A 17,422-nucleotide genomic window follows, 5' to 3' on the forward strand; every position below is an offset into this window, starting at 1 on the left:
GTTTCTAGACATGTTCTCACAGACAATCCATTTGAGACTTGGCTCAGTGGCGTTCCTAGGCTGGCTGACACCCGGGCCGGATCGCCGATGCGACCCCTCCCCCCCAGGTGCATTTTTACCTGCTGGGGGGGGGGGGGGGTGTGCCGTGCGCCTGTCGGCTCCGAGTCCGCTCGTTCTCTGCTGCTCCCTCTGCCCCGGAACAGGAAGTAACCTGTTCCACGCAGAGGGAGCAGCAGGGAGGGAACGAGTGGACTCGGCCAACAGGCGCGCGGCACCCCCCCAGCGGCGTGCACCCGGGGCGGACCGCCCCCCCCCCCCCCTTGGCACGCCACTGACTTGGCTTTATCTGTGTTGCTTACAGATTATAATTGAAAAGTGTGTTGGGTTATCTCTTGGATAAGAAATGGAAACTATTTTGACTGTCTTATTTCTAATTACAGGTCAGATGTTGAGATAATTGGTTATGCTTTGGATACCCTACACAACATAATGTCTAATGAGATGGATGAGCCTGGTAAGTTTATAATGTCCTTGTTTAGAGACTGCAAGTTTAGGTTTCATATGTAAAGGTTTACTGTATATACTTGTCTATAAGTCAATCTCATGTATGTTTCAAGAGCAGTTTTAGGAGTAAATGTGGCCAAAAATGCTGGGACCCGTGTATAAGTAAAGACTGGGTCCCACATTGCTCCTCTCTCTTCCTCCCCTCCACATCTAGGTCCCACATTGCTCCCTCTCTCTCTCTCTCTCCCTCCTCTCCAGCATCTCCTCCCTTCCCATAGCCCACAGCTTCCCTCATTTCATCAGGATCAGAACAAACTTAAAGCCAGAAGTAAAAAGCTAAATCATCAGATTTCAGTATGAGAGGACTATATATTTATCTCGTACTGATAAGTCCGTCACTCTAAACTTTGGCAAGTTCTCTAAAGCAAAATGTATTTCAATCACAAACCCTTCCTATCCAAGGAGAATGTTTTATTCAGAGTCAGTATTTCTTAGCACCCCCAAACATGCCTTTTTTTCTTTTATTAAATAAATAAAGCAATCAATTTCACTGACCAACTCTGAACACATCTCTGCTAAACCTACTGTTTTGAGCCATCAGGCAATCAAATAGTGCTTAGCTGTAGCTGTCTCCAAGTCACCTGATAATTATGCACACTTCCGTGCAAGCTTGTCCTCCTTTCAATGTACGTGCTCAGAGCGAAGTTTCAACCAGCCAGAAAATGTACAGATTTTAAATAATCACTACTATTTATTTTTATCACTTCCCAGTCTCACTTGCACACCTCACTCCAAACTTCTTCTCTTTAATTTGAACACTATTCAAGCTCACCCTGAATTTGAGAGTTCTTTGTACACCAGGGACATATATAGCTCTGGTAGTATCTTCTTTAGCAGCTTCAGCACAGCAATAGTCTGTTCACCTTACTTCCGTGAAGCTAGCAATAGCAAGAATGCAGTGGCACTGATGAGAATGACACTAAACACAATGTGTGGAATAAGAGCCAAAGATTCCTGTCATTTAAGGGAGAAAAGAACCTGATATGGCCATGTGGAATGACTTCACTTGCTAATGTGGAATGACTTCAATTGCTAAATAGCTTTATGAGTCTGTATAAAGGCCTCTTTGTAATCGTGGGTCTTCAAAAACTCCCCTTTTAAATTGTATGAGCACAACATACATCTTCTTCATTAATAATTACCATTACAACCATTTTATATCATTTTTATTATTCCCTTATAATAATCATGTGCTACCATACTAATAATAATCCATGCCTTTAAACTCACAGCACTACTGTGATAAAACATTCGTATTTAGTGTTAAAATAGTGGTAAATAGCTGTGTTACATAAGGGAAGATCGAGAGAAGTTCAGTCAGTATAGAACTATTTAGCAATTAATAGAAGGCAGCCATTACGTTACATATGTACTCTGTACACCTCACAGTGCTGCACTGTTGCCTGGTGAGCAGAGATGCTCAGAAGCTCAGACAAGTTGTCAGCTCTGGTCAGTTACTAGGTAGTCAGGTGAAATCCTAGGCAGTTATTGTGAATTTATTGTGCGGTCCCAGCCCTTAGCTCGTCAGAGTGGAAACATGAGCAATAAATGCACTTTGTGGGCTAGTTAGTTGCAGAGCTGCTTACTACCATACAGAGGGCCTAACTCAAGCCTGTTTGGCTTCTGGTACCCAGGTCAGTAGGTGCTGGGAGTGCTGTGGAGTCAGTGGTAACTGTTCCTGAGGGCAGGTGATGAATTTTGTTGTTGCACTGTAGTGAATTATCTAGTAGCCAGATTTAGTTTGCAGGGTTATTGAGTTTCAGAAGGAGTCATGATCTGTGACCATGAGCACAGATACTTGCTGTGATTGCAAGAAAACCCCTTGACATAGTGGCAGTTGGAGATCTATAGTGGTTCTTATTGAGCTTATCTTAAGAAATCAGGAAGAAACAACTAGGACAGAAAAATGTGTGACTGCTCCCACAGATTTGTCAATCTATACCGCTTACAGGTTGGACGGTTGGGTGAATCTTATTTCAAGAATTTTCAGAAAGAATACTTCTGAGATGTTTTGTACAGTGTGTGTGTGTTTTTTTTTTTAAATAATGGCATTCAGTGGTAAGCAGATTCACACTAAATGTACATCCATTCTAGAGTCTATTCAGAGCATTGAGCTAGGAAATTCCTCAGTATGACTTTTCTTATGTTCTGTTGTCTACTTGTAGTGGTTGTAGTGGGGGTGGGGTGAGGTGGGTTTGCCCGTTCTAGACTTTTACTTAACTGTATAGTTTTTTTTTTCCTATTGTTTCTTAGGCTATTAGTGGTGAGAGTAGTTAACAAGAAATGTCAAAAAACAGCTAGCGGCCAGCTCTGTCACGCTGCACAGGAGTACTGATTTGACGTCTCTCCCTCTTTTGGCCCATGGTCTGTGTTGTCCATCCTCTGTTGGTCCCTCTTAGCCCATGGATTCCTGTCATCGGTCTGTGCTGACTGAGTCCGTCTTTTGGCAGTTCTTTTCATCTTCTTACATCCAACTCTGGATCTCATATTGGAATACATTTTTATTTATTTGTTGCGATTTATGAACTGCCTTTATGACAGATTCACCAAAGGTGGTGTACAGCAGGTCCAGTTTAACATAAAACTTACAATTTTGTTAACAACATAATAATATTAAATGACCAAATAACATAGATATGACCAGGATGAACTTGGAAGTTACCGGCCAGTATCCAACATCCCATTTCTAGGAAAACTTATAGAACAAACCATCTGTGTTCAGCTCTGTGATTGACTACAAGAGAGAAACTGGCTAGATCCATGTCAATCTGGATTCAGACATGGTTATGGAACAGACATGGTTGTTGTATCCCTACTAGATGATCTGAGAAAGGAGATTTGCCTCGGCATTAGTACTGCTAGATTTCTCAGCAGCTTTCCATACTGTGGATCACTAAATCACGCTAGCACAGCTGGCAGAAACACGTATCACTGGAACAGTACTTGCTTGGTTCAGATCCTATCAGACAGGCAAAAATCCATACTGTTTGGCAGCACCTCTCATCACCACCATGGGTACCACAAGGATAAATTCTATCACCTGTTCTGTTCATTATCATCTAGCTCGCCACTAACCGAGCTGATTCAGTCGATTGACACTCAGTTCTACATCTACTCAGATGATATGCAGCTACTCATATCCATTGAACCTGCCTTACCCACATCCCTGAATAAACTGGCTACCTGTTTAACATCAGTTCAAGAATGGGCTAAAACCAAAAGCGTTGCCTGAACCCAAGTAAAACTGAGGTTCTCTGGGTTCCTAACACATGTGGGTACATACCTGACATCAAAATCTCTTTTGGCAAGTATAAACTCCTCCCTCCAATCACATCAGGCACTTTGGAATACAGTTAAATTCAACACTTACTCTGATCCCTCAAATCCAAGCAACCTTCAAGAGCTGCTTCTACCATTTGTGACAACCATTTGTCTCAGTTGTTCACACCATGATAATATCAAGACTGGATTACTGTAATGCACTCTACACTGGTTTGACTACAAAGGGTCTGCACCAGCTCCAACTGATTCATAATGCTGCAGTAAGACTATTAGAAGGTTGTAAGCGATGTGACCACATCACACTATTTTTGGCTAAATTTAAAACTCTGTCAGATCTTCAAGCCCCTTAAAGGACATGGCCCCAAGTACTTGAAGAACATGATCACCCTCTACATACCTCCAAGGACACTAAGGTCCTCCCAAGGAGTATCCCTAACCACACCCTCTTCAAAGGACATTACAAAATGTGATACCCACAAGCGAAGCTTCTCTGGAGTAGCCCCCACACTCTGGAATGCATTTCTTGAAAGTCTTCACGTAACACAAGACTATCTCAGGAATCAGGTGAAAGCTTGACTCTTCAACCAGGCCTTTAATGGAAGAACTAACTTACTAGTCTTGTGCACACATGCACAAGCAGTGGCACCAGCTGCACATACTGTAGCAGGTCATGATTATCCACTCCTACCCTAGCTGAGATAATATTTGAGCACCTCTCTGATTTCATGTGCAACATTCTTTAAATTAGTTCCCTTATTTTCGAATTCCTCTTACTCTCTTACATATCTACATGTTCCACCTTTGCTTATACCCTACACTATCTATTAAAATGTATTATTATGTATTACTAGTAAAAAAGGCCCGTTTCTGACACAAATGAAACGGGCGCTAGCAAGGTTTTCCTTGGAGTGTGTATGTTTGGGAGAGTGTATGTGAGAGTGACTGTTTGAGAGTCAGAGTGAAAGTGTGAGTGTGTGAGAGAGAGAGTGAGTCTGGGTGTGAGTGTGTTTGTGAGAGAGTGTGTGTGAGAATGAGAGTGTGTGCAAGTGTGTATGTGAGACACAGTGTGAGAGAGAGTGTGTGTGTGTGGGCAAGAGAGAGAGTGTGTGTGAGACACAGATTCTCTGTGAGAGTGAGTGTATGACACCAAGCGAGTGTGTGAGTGACTGTGTGGCACATAGAGAGTGAATGTGATACTGTGTGAGACAGAGTGTGTGAGAGTGAGAGTCAGAAAGACATTGTATATGAGAGAGAGAGTGTGAGCCGTGCCCTCCCAATCCATGGCCATCTGTCCCCTGCCCCCTCCATTCATCCTTTTCCAGCAATTCCCCTCTGTCCCTGAGCCCTGCCCTCCCAATCCATGGCCATCCATGTTTGTCTGTCACCTGCCCCCTCCATTCATCCCTATCCAGCATTTCCCCTCTCTGCCTGAGGCCTGCCCTGCAATCCATATCCATCCATGCCCATCTGTCCCCTCCATTCATCCCTATGCAGCAATTCCCCTCTCCCTGAGTCCTGCCCTTCCAATCCATGCTCCTCTGTCACCTGGCCCCTCCATTTTTCCCTATCCAGCATTTCCCCTCTCTGCCTGAGGCCTGCTCTGCAATCCATATCCATCCATGCCCATCTGTCCCCTCCATTCATCCCTATCCAGCAATTCCCCTCTCCCTGACTCCTGCCCTTCCAATCCATGCCCATCCATGCTCATCTGTCACCTGGGCCCTCCATTTTTCCCTATCTAGCATTTCCCCTCTCTGCCTGAGGCCTGCTCTGCAATCCATATCCATCCATGCCCATCTGTCCCCTCCATTCATCCCTATGCAGCAATTCCCCTCTCCCTGAGTTCTGCCCTTCCAATCCATGCCCATCCATGCTCCTCTGTCACCTGGCCCCTCCATTTTTCCCTATCCAGCATTTCCCCTCTCTGCCTGAGGCCTGCTCTGCAATCCATATCCATCCATGCCCATCTGTCCCCTCCATTCATCCCTATCCAGCAATTCCCCTCTCCCTGAGTCCTGCCCTTCCAATCCATGCCCATCCATGCTCCTCTGTCACCTGGCCCCTCCATTTTTCCCTATCCAGCATTTCCCCTCTCTGCCTGAGGCCTGCTCTGCAATCCATATCCATCCATGCCCATCTGTCCCCTCCATTCATCCCTATCCAGCAATTCCCCTCTCCCTGAGTCCTGCCCTTCCAATCCATGCCCATCCATGCTCCTCTGTCACCTGGCCCCTCCATTTTTCCCTATCCAGCATTTCCCCTCTCTGCCTGAGGCCTGCTCTGCAATCCATATCCATCCATGCCCATCTGTCCCCTCCATTCATCCCTATCCAGCAATTCCCCTCTCCCTGAGTCCTGCCCTTCCAATCCATGCTCATCTGTCACCTGGCCCCTCCATTTTTCCCTATCCAGCAATTTCCCTCTCTCCCTGAGTCCTGCCCTCCCAATCCATGCCCATCCATGCTCCTCTGTCCCCTGCCCCCTCCATTCATCCATTTCCAGTAATTCCCCTCTCTCCCTGTGCCCTGTCCTCCTAATCCATACCCATCCATGCTCCTCTGTCCCCTGCCGCCTCCATTCATCCTTTTCCAGCAAGTCCCCTCTCGCCCTTCCATGACCCCCCCCCCCCCCGCATCCATGCTACTCTCTCCCCCATGTCCCAGCCTGGCCCGCCCTCTTCCCCCCCCCCCCCCCCCCTTCGCATCCATGCCTCGCATCCATGCATCCCTTTTTTTTTTTATTATTCTTTTTAACTTTACCTCCGTGGCGGTTCGTGCAGTGAAGCGTCAGGGAAGGAGGCGGCGCTCCCGACGTCTAGCTTTCCCTTCGCTGTGTTCCGCCTTATTTTGAAGGCGGAACACAGCGAAGGGAAGGCTAGACGTCGGGAGCGCCGCCTCCTTCCCTGACGTTTCGCTTCCCGATTTGTTTGTTTTTTTCGCGAGGGCGGGGCAGAGACGGCTGGCTGGCTTGAAGGCTTCACACCACGAATCCACGAACCCTACAGCTTCAGTGACGTCAGATGGCTTCAGGGCATGGCTTCAGGGCTTCAGGGCTTCACAGAACGTTGTCCTCATTAGAACGTTCACGGTGCGTTTTATTATATTAGATGTTGACGTTGTAAGTAGTACACTATGCCTTGCTTTGTATTGTTTGAATATTTTTACTGCTGTAATTGTCTGTTGCTTATGTTTGACTTATTCTTTCCTGTACACCTTGAGTGAATTCCTTCAAAAAGGCGGTAAATAAATATGGTGTCAGCATAATACCAATGAGATATCTAATAAGCAACCCACTAGAACATTCAAATAGCATAGATATGATGCTGATGTTTTTCTATGTAGCTGAAGGGCCAAGTACAGATGCATAGATGAGTAGTACAGAGTCAGTTGGGATAAACAGATGGGTGGCTAAACCCGAGGCAAAATCTTTGTATGGTTAAACAAGATATGAGGAACTGGTCTAAGTTACAGGGAGTGTAGCAAGCTAGTCTAGGTATGGAATGAGTGTATAGTCAGTCACAGGGCTGGCTTAGCCAGTGGACCAGGTGAGGCTGTAGTCCAGGGTGCTGGCGCTAAAGGGTGCCAGGCGCCTGAGCCCATGACATCACCCGACCCATATGTTCTAACTTCTACTCTTACCGATGCCATGATCAATCGCAAGGAGGTATGGGTGGGCACTGGCAGTCACTAGTGTTCTCCTCTCCCAGAGTCCGACTCTTCTGCTTTCTTCTGTTCCACTTTCTCCTCCTTGGCTCTGTCCTCCGGGAACACGTCATGCTGCTGTGTAAACTGGACTGGTTGTTTCTTGCAAGGCAGGTTGTGATTGGATGACCAACATCCAATCTCAGCCTGCCTCGCAAGGAGGAGCGGGGACACTGAAGCACTAAAACTGCTTCAGTGTCTACTGCTCTCCTTTCTCTCCTTCAAAGTTCAAACTTCGCCACCTCTGTGTGCTGACCCTCCATGTGCTGCCTGCCTGAACTGTGCAGCCCAGTGCCTGCTGCTTCCTTCCCTCTTGGCTCCTGGGTTGCCGCTGTTGCCAGACTGCCACTGTTTGTGCTGCAGCGCTGCCTACCTCCTATATAGTGCTGGGTTCCTGCCGCTAGACTTCTGTGTCTGCTGCGCTGCCTCGGTCACCACACATATTAAAGGCTTGTGAGTAGAGTTAGGCTTTCACTTGCTTCCTGAAGCAGAGTAAGTTAGACATAGTCCCTCTGAGAGTAATACATGTCATCTACTGTTCTCTTCCTTGTCTGAACATTTCAGCATGCATTATAGCCCAATGCTATTTAATTGGACATTGTACAGTTGATATCTGGATAAACATTATTATTTTTGCACAGAGATGTCTCCCAGAATGGAATAAACATGCATAGGAAAAGAGGAGTTTAATAGTAGGTGTTTTTTTGTTTTATATAATTCTTGAGGTTTTATTGAAATTCCAAAGGTATGATCTGCATTGCAGTTATGGAGATGTCAGCGTAAAGAAACTCCACTTGTATAAGTGTTATGAATAAATGCAGGGAAAGGTTAAATCAAGTATAATATCCCAGCGTTCACAATTTGTCTCATAATATCTCTAGTACAGCCCTAAGAAATGTTATCTAATTATACCGTCTTCATTAAATTCCAACATTCATCACTCTTAAAAGCATAGAATCAATTTTTTAATCCTTTTAAGAATTTTTAAACAAGTTTTTTTTGGACCATCAGAAGAACTGACGTAAAATTTTTGCAGTTAAAGATCCCAAATCCTCATCGGTCCTTAATTTGTATAATGTGTTATTGTGCAGTCCACCATTGCTTAATTATCTACTTACCTTTTAAAAAAAATAACCAGATTCGCTTCCAACACGGCCAGGGTTTCGTGATCACCTTCAGGGAAGTTGTCCATTTAATCTGATAAAACATAATACAATTATTATTATTAACATTTGTATAGCGCTACCAGATGCATGCAGCACTGAACATCCAACGTAGAGAGAGACAGTCCCTGCTCAAAAGCGCTTACAATCTAAAAATAAGACAGACAAGACAATTAAGGACAAGGGAAGTACTGGGTGAGAAGGAACAAGGGGAGGGCAAATTGAGTAGTGGCTAGGAGCCAAAAGCAGTGGTGAAAAGGTGGGTTTTTAGCATAGATTTGAAAACAGGTAGAGATGGAGCTAGACGTACAGGCTCAGGAAGTCTATTTCAGGCATAAGGTGCAACGAGGGAAAAGGAACGAAGTCTGGAGTTAGCAGTAGAGGAGAAGGGGGACAACAAGAGAGATTTGTCCAGTGAGCGGAGTTCACGGGGAGGAATGTAGGGAGAGATGAGAGTGGCGAGGTAATGGGGAGCTGCAGAATGGATGCATTTAAAGGTCAGTAAGAGAAGTTTGAACTGTATGCGGAAGCAGACAGGGAGCCAGTGAAGTGACTTGAGGAGTGGGCTAGTGTGGGTATAACGATTTTGGCGGAAAATAAGTCGTGCTGCAGAATTTTGGACAGATTGGAGAGGAGAGAGATGGCTGAGAGGAAGACCAGTGAGAAGTAAATTGCAATAATCCAAGCGAGAGGTGATAAGGGTTCTGGTAGTGTACTCAGAAAGGAAGGGGCGAATTTTGCTAATGTTGTAGATAAAGAAACGACAGGTTTTAGCGATTTGTTGAATATGTGCAGAGAAGAAGAGAGAGGAATCAAAGATGACTCCAAGGTTACAAGCTGAGGAGACAGGGAGGATGTGAGAGCCATTAACAGAGATAGAGAAAGGGGGAAGAGGGGAGGCGGGTTTAGGGGGAAAAATGAGAAGTTCAGTTTTAGTCATGTTTAGCTTCAGATGGCATTGAGACGTTCAAGCAGCAATGTCAGACAAGTAGGATGAAATTTTGTCCTGGATTACGGTTGTGATTTCAGGGGTGGAGATGTAAATCTGAGAGTCATCTGCATAAAGATGGTATTGAAAGCCATGAGATGAAATCAGGGCACCAAGGGAAGAGGTATAGATGGAGAAAAGGAGGGGTCCAAGGACAGAACCATATACTAACATCATAAAATATTCTTCAAACAATCTTCATAGAGGTCAACCACCGAGGTGAAGGAATAAGATCCACTATGTACGAAACAGGTCAGACAGAGAAGTAGCGTAATCAACAAAACTCTTCCAGTGATTCCAGTGATAAACAGGGAGATGGAAGATCTATAAATAAGATGATATTAAAAATGATGACTGAACACGGCACCTTGTTTCGACTAGAATGCCTGCCTCAGGAGTCTGTATATATATGGTAGAGCCCAAATGTAGTAAATGGTGCTTTACAAAAGTGCTAAGCGTGGATAAAGTCTTCATAAAGACTGTCGGTACCAAAGACCGCCAAGGTTGTGTTCTGCATGGACTGCGGTGCAAGTTGCTCTAAAAGCATTATCGATCCCAAAACGCCAAAGCAGTGTACTGTTCCAATACACTGGAATAAAGTGTATATGACGTCTCCCTGGTATCATTGTAAGTGTTTTGTTGATCGTGCTAATTCTCTGTCTGACCTCAAACAATCTTCAGGAAAAGGAGAAGAGTAGGAACAGAATCGAGCTCTTCAAAAACAGACCAAAGACGCTCAACACAGATATTAAATTTTAATAAAAGATGACTCTCACCTTTTATGTGCTGGAAAGAAGCAAACTGAGTTTTGAATGGATTAAAAGGACTTCAGAAAGGCACCACAACAAAGGTGGAGGGCAAACGCATGCGTAAATGTAAGCTATCAGTAAACGGCATGGAGGGTAATATATGGTAAATTGCACTAAAGGTGTATATAAAAAAAACCCACTCTACCAGATATATGGTGCTGAGGGGAAAAAAATATAAAAATGTGAGTGTGTATCATTGAAAATGGGTGCTTTGTGAGATGTGTGTTGAGAGCAGAGCTATGAAAAAGTACCGCTAAAAATCAGACACATGAGTGGACCTAAAAATGAAACGGATGTAAAAGGAAACGTCACAAACCTCTCTTAGAGCCAGGCTTATTAGTTAGTGTTTATACTCGTTAAATCTTTAAAGATGGTGCTGGCGTTGTAGTCAGCATCTTAAGTATTGATCATATGATATCAGGCACAATCCAACTGAATAGAGCTGTGATGACATCAGATCACAGACCACCAACCTAATTCTGTATTTAGCCCTTGATTATTTCTGAAACCAGCGGCTCGTAAAGTACCATCTTTTTTGCAGGACCCAAACCGACTTGTTGTGACAGCTGGAATCCTTTCATGTACCTGATTCTATGATTTTTGTGACCATGGATGTAACTTCGTTATGTACTGTAATTCCACAGCATGATGCACTCTTGGTACTGGATCAGCGACCTGTATCTCAGTGTAGTTCAACAGATTTTTTGCTGAGACTAGCTCAGTTAGTGATAACTGAAAACTGCACAATAATATATTATACAAATTGAGGACTGATGAGGAGTTGGGGTGGTTATACAGCAGTTTTTAGCTGCTAAGGTTTTACACACCAGTTCTGATATTCCAAAAAAAGCTTGTTTAAAAATTCTTTAAAAGATTTTTTAAAAAAATGATTCTATGCTTGTAGGAGCGATGACTGTTGGAATTTAATGAACATGATATTTATGTTTTAATCTTTTTATTCATTAACAGGAGAATAATGCAGGTACATCCAATTTATGAGCATGTACAAAAAAAGAGAACAAACAGCTTCCCATGACCCCCCCCCCCCCACACACCACCAAGGTGTCTGCAAAAAGACATCCTTGTCTTATATGCCATTACCAAACATCAGATGTTTAAACAATCTACTTCTATCTGAAGAAGACAGTCATCCAAAACGGTTCCCAAATTTCTGGAAAAAGAATGCCTGGTCATTGGGAATAATCCAAACATGTCTTTTCCAAATGCATCTGTGTAATTAATTGAGGTCCTCCACTGTTGTACTGTTAGCCCCATCGGCGATAACCAGACCAAAAGGATAGTCTTGAATGCAAATAACATCGCCAAACAGAAAAATCTCCTGAAACCACGGGGAGCAGGATCAGTCAAAACTGCACAACCAAATAGTATCAGTGGATCATAGCACGCTGCACACCCTCACATTTGAGAAATAGTGAAGAGAACATGGCACCAAAAGGTGACTATGCGCAGGCATTGCCAAAACATATGTACCAGCCGCGCTTCAAGGATGTCATGTTTAGGGTATCTGCCCACCGGATACCCTAAACCTTCCAGGCTCGATAAGGAGACAGGTAGAGACGTAATGCAAGTTAGTACAATTTTTCCAGCTGAAGAACAAAGCTATATACTTTGGAAGGCCCACCAGGGAGGCCTGAATTGCTCCTTGGAATGTGTACATTGCAACTCAATAGACTATTGGAATGATAGCTTTGCATGGTCTGTCGGGAGTTAAATCCTGTAAATACCAGTGATGATAGGTCAAAGGCACTGGCATCTGTGACTCCAGAAGATTATATTTATGAATAATTAGAGAACATTTCTTAAGGCTGTACTAGAGGTATTATAAGAGACAATAAATTGTGACCTCTGGGATATTATACTTGAACTTAAACTGTCATGTATCACTTTTGCCTTTAGTAATAAGATTAATGCTTACATTTACCAGTATATAACCTCTTTTTAATACATATTACCAGTTAACTTTCAGGTTACCAAACAGTGTGTCTCATAGGAACCCTGTAGCAAAACAATCAATCAGGACATTTCTTGTGTTGTGACGTTATTTACCTAGTATTTGGAAATTTGTATTGAACTTTTGGTTGTTACTGCTTTATATAAAAGTATTTTTGTGTTTAGTAAAGTCTAGTTGAAATATGTTCTGATAGGGTGTGGGCTGGATATTGTTCTGTGAAAGTGTAATACTCAGTAGTAGTTAGTAAAACCATTTTTCCCCAAAAAATAAATCAGAGGAAAGTCGGGTACTTCCTTAACACTTGCAGCAGAAGAATCCAGAGTCTTGTGGGTTGTGGAGATAGAGCACTGAACTTTGTCTTATAGGATGGTGTGCTCCTTGGTTAGTTAGTATATCTCTATCTCCAGCAGGCGGTGGACGGTCTGTTGCAAGCTCCTGGTTTCATCTGTGTTGTGGCTTCTGTTCTGGTTTTCCCAGTTCAGTAGCGCCTGGGAGTGCTTAGGCTAAGCAGGACCGGTTTAAGGGGGGTACACCTGGTGGGTGCCAGGTCCCTTCCCAACCCCTATCCAGCCACTTTATCCTTCCTCACAGAGTTAAAAAAAAAAAAAAAAGTTACTTCAACTTTGCCTGGTTATGTGGCTACTTGGATACTGGATAGGGTTGCCTCTGCTGCTATCAGTATACCCTAGGCCAGTGGTGAGTCATAACTTGTTCCTGGAGATTTGGTGAGTATTCCTTTATATTTTTCTCCCTCTTCAGGCTTACTCGCGGTTTTACTTTTTCCTTGTGATGGCTGCAGAGCCTTGTCAGCACTGCTTTTGCTATGCTAAGCAGAAAGCAGCGTTGGAAAATGTCAGCGGGTGTTCTGAGGTCATTTCAGCGGAGTAGTCTTTTTGGCGGGCGAACAGTTGTCTTCCTGCATTGTGCAATCACATCCTCTCTCCCTTAGCTGACATTCTTCAATGTGATTTTTCAGGTTCCTGCAGCCATTTTAAATCGGCCTGATTGGCTCCTGTGGCTGCGGGTTCCATGCTTCCTCTTCAAGCTGGGCATATTTCTGGACTGTACACATGTGCTAATAAGATTTCTGACTCTATTGTAATTCCTGGGCCTCTGGTGCCTTGTTTTTTCAGTGCATCAAGCCTTTATTCTGCTAAGGTCTCTTCAGCATGTGCAGTCTTCTACCTATCTCTTTCAGCGGCCATTGAAGGCTTCTGGGTCTTTGCAAGTTCTCTGCAATTGATTCTGTGTGTGAAGGAAGATGTTTTGAACCTGTCTCTGAGGAAGATTCTTGGGCTTCTCCATCTTTCCCTCAGTGTGCATCAGGCTTGGGAGCAGCTTCGCTACCTTCTGGTTTTTCTGTGGGAGTTTAGAAGGATGAGATTCTGGCTGATAGAAGAGGCTGTTCCTACAGCTGTTAACATTTTTTTTTCCCTAGGAGGACTTAACTTTCTTTGTGTCTAAGGCTTGGGAGGCTCCCCCCCCCCCCCCTCAGTGTCTGCTCCTAGCATGGCTATCACACTGGAAACTGCCTAAAGCATTCCCTGTACATGAGGCTATGCACATGCTCCGCCATGCCACTGGGGAAGGACAAGTCTCTGCTGATGGTGATGCAGGGTAGGCACGGCTCGACGCCTTGCGTATGGTTGAGCTGGACGAAGGCGGAGATGCGGTGGCTGGGCCAGCGTTGCCGTGGATGGGGCTCAGCGGGCGACGACAGCACGGTTGTACTTGTACTGACGGTTCCTCTGTGTACATCCGTATGCTGCACAAGCCAGTATGTTTCTAAGTATAACTGAGATAAAACAGCATTCCTTGTCATCAGCAGCAGATGAATCCATTATGAATGGGTTGTGTCCACCTACCAGCAGGGGGAGATAGAGAACACTGAAAACCATAGTGCCTCCTGGAAGGCTAGCTCCATTTGCCTCTCAGTATTCTCTATCTCCCAGCAGGGTTGGACGCAGCTTATTCAGCTCGTCCCTCCTTTGTGTTATTGCTCCTGTTCTGGGGAGTTTGTTCGCTGTGAGGAAAGTTCATGTTATGCTACTTTGCGGTTCAACACTGCTTTGGAAGCTTCAAATATTGAGAGGCGGATGGAGCTAGCAGTCCAGGAGGCACTATGGTTTTCAGTGTTCTCTATCTCCCCCTGCTGGTAGGTGGACACAACCCATTCGTAATGGATTCATCTGCTGTGACTAAAGGAAAGAAAATTACCAAGGGAAGAACCTAATTTTCCCATGCATAACAACGTGGATGCAGCAGCTGATTGTTTTGGACAAACCAAGATGGTGATTGGTGGGGGAACCGGCTTCAGCTTTTTGACGTCATTCCATCTCCTTTCATTAAACCTCCTTGATAGACACAGACTGCGGATAGGATCCAGCCAGTGTGAGCGCTGAGGGGGTAGAGCATTGAAGGCTGCTCTAGTCACAGAAAAAGGTGATGAACTGGGACAAGTTTATTTGCATTTGATATACTGCCTTCCATTTCATATAACAAAGTGGTTTACAATCAAAATTAACAGAAACAGAAAGGAACACCATCCTCATCATAAAGGCTAAACTGGAAAGAAAGAATGAAGAGTTAGAGAGAAAGGGGCATCACCTACTCAGTCCCTGCCAGGACAAACTCCCCAAATGCCCTATGGAACAAATGTCTCTCGAGGGCAACTTTGAATTTAGCATAAGATGTTTCAAGTTTCAGTGGGATGGGTAATGCATTCCATAATAATGGTTCAAGAAAAAAAGTAAGCACTATCTCAGGTTGATTCCAGTCGAGATGAGCTAGAAGGGGGAACACAGAGTAGAAAATGAACATGGGAAGTTCGAAGAGGTAAAATGTGTTATTAGCGAGGCCAGGAATGGGGGCAGACTGGTATAGATTGCTTTATGAGTCAAAGTAATTTAAATTAGATACAATAACTGTAAGCCAATGGTGCTAAATAAAAAAAATGGAGTCGTGATCACATTTGGAAGCTCGATAAAACAATCGACTAAGTAGTGTTTTGAACTGATCTAAGGTGAGTGATCGAAGCCACTGTTGCTTTGAGGCAGTGCACTAAATCTAACCTCTGTAAAAGTGGATCTGTTTTTGAGAAACAGAAATGGATGATATAACGTGCTGTAGAAAGTTTCTGCATGTGGTGAGGTGGAAGGGAAATGAAGCCACCCCCTAAATAGGAAAAGCAGTTCCAACAGTTGTAGCATGCAAATATTATGAAACTGCATCTTTCAGATTTCGCCCTTCATCTGCTCTCTTAATCAGACACACAGAGAACCAGCACGTATAAATACACATTCACATGTAACAGACCCACTTCATGAACAGGCATACATGCAAGCATTCATGTAAACATGTGCATGCATACAGACATAGCAGCCCATAAGGATATACACACAACCAAAATAGAGAGACATACAATACAGGTGGCATGATGGCATAGCTGGGTGGGCTGTAGGGGAGTATTGCACAGTATTATAACATTTTCTGTCAATTTAGTAATATCAGTTGGGTGGCACATCCAATCAAATGGTCTTGGGGGGAACACTGACAAAACAGATAAGCATACAAAATCTCTCTATATAAAAGGCACCACCAACGTTCTAAATGAAGCCTCCAGCTGGAAGTGTGAAGTGGTGTAGATATCTGGTTTCCCCATGAGTGTCTGCTCCACCCTCGCTCTCTCTGTAACACAGCTCCTGAGTCCTGACAAATATAAACAGTGAAGGAAAACACAGCAGGAATCCTGTATAATTACCAAACACTGCTCTCCGAAACTTGGAGCCTTGCTCTGTCTGTAACACAGCACGAATCCTGACAAATACAAACAGTGAAAAACACAGCAGGAATCCTGTATAATTACCAAACACTGCTCTCCGAAACTGGGAAGGGGGAGGAAGGGGAGAGAGGGCAGAGGGGAGGGACAGCAGAGGGAGGGGAGGGGGGAGACTCTCACTCTCTCTCTGTCACACACTCGCACATTCACTCTCTCTCAAACGTGCACACTCTGATAAAAACCTTGCTAGCGCCCTTTTTTACTAGTATAATATATAATATACCTACATACAGAGGAGTTGGATAGAATTCCATGAGTCATGTACTGCATGCTTTCCCCGCCTGTTTTCTTTACTACCGTTAACTGTGTTTTTCTTAAATTAATAAAGAAATCTAGATTAAAAGGGTAATTATGTGGCCAGAATTAGCAGATACTGGAAGTGTCGGACTGTTTAAAGGAGACTAGAGATTTAAAATCTTTTAAGGCAATAGTTGTAACGAATATGTTAAAGGAGTCAATTACTAATTAGTAGTGTTAACATGAGCTATCTGCTGTAAGACTCATAGGAGGTAGTACAAGCCTTGCAGCAGATAGTAAACTGTTAGTAAATGATCTTCTGAATGTGCTATAATATAGTGGGCCTGATGCTACTTTCACATGTACTGGGTGATTTTGGCTTTGCGCCTTATTGTATACTCAAGGTGTGAGCACAAGTGTACATCTTTATATGTTAGGTTATGTGTAGTGAGGCACAACCTGGTTGTTTTCATGCTGTGTGCTAGTCATTCCACATGTGTGTGTTTTCTGAATTAAACCTTTGTAGGCACATGAGTTCAATTGTTCCAATTAAGTAGAAGCCTTTTAAAGTTGTATAAGTAAACTTAAAACTTACAATCTGGATAAACCGAATTTCATAGTCATATGAATGTGGCCTTTGTAGGTGTTCTCAAAGTCACTGTTTGCTTCCTTGTCCCCTTCTCCCCCAATCTTCCTGCCAACATACGCCAAGTTGGCTGCATTCCTACATGGAGCCTCCTTCCTAGAGAAACAGGTGACAAGATAGTTACATTTGCAGCCAAGCCCACTGCTGCTGCTTGGCTGGCTGGCTGGCAGGCAGGCTGGCTGCTTCTACTAGCCCTGTGCAGCACTTGCATGTAATGGACTT

At 44.0% G+C, this 17,422-nt stretch overlaps 1 protein-coding gene across 4 annotated transcripts in view; it reads left to right on the forward strand.

Annotated features, from left to right (window-relative positions):
• The window catches only part of USO1 (USO1 vesicle transport factor), a 193,036-nt gene that overhangs the window by 24,922 nt on the left and 150,692 nt on the right, over positions 1-17,422 (forward strand). For all 4 annotated transcript variants that reach the window (XM_030190659.1, XM_030190661.1, XM_030190660.1 and 1 more), the window contains exon 4: positions 441-514. In XM_030190659.1, coding sequence (XP_030046519.1) covers positions 441-514 — 74 coding nt within the window. The remainder of the gene's footprint in view (positions 1-440; positions 515-17,422) is intronic.

The sequence above is a fragment of the Microcaecilia unicolor genome, chromosome 2, assembly GCF_901765095.1.
Source record: "Microcaecilia unicolor chromosome 2, aMicUni1.1, whole genome shotgun sequence".
Lineage (NCBI taxonomy): Eukaryota > Metazoa > Chordata > Amphibia > Gymnophiona > Siphonopidae > Microcaecilia > Microcaecilia unicolor.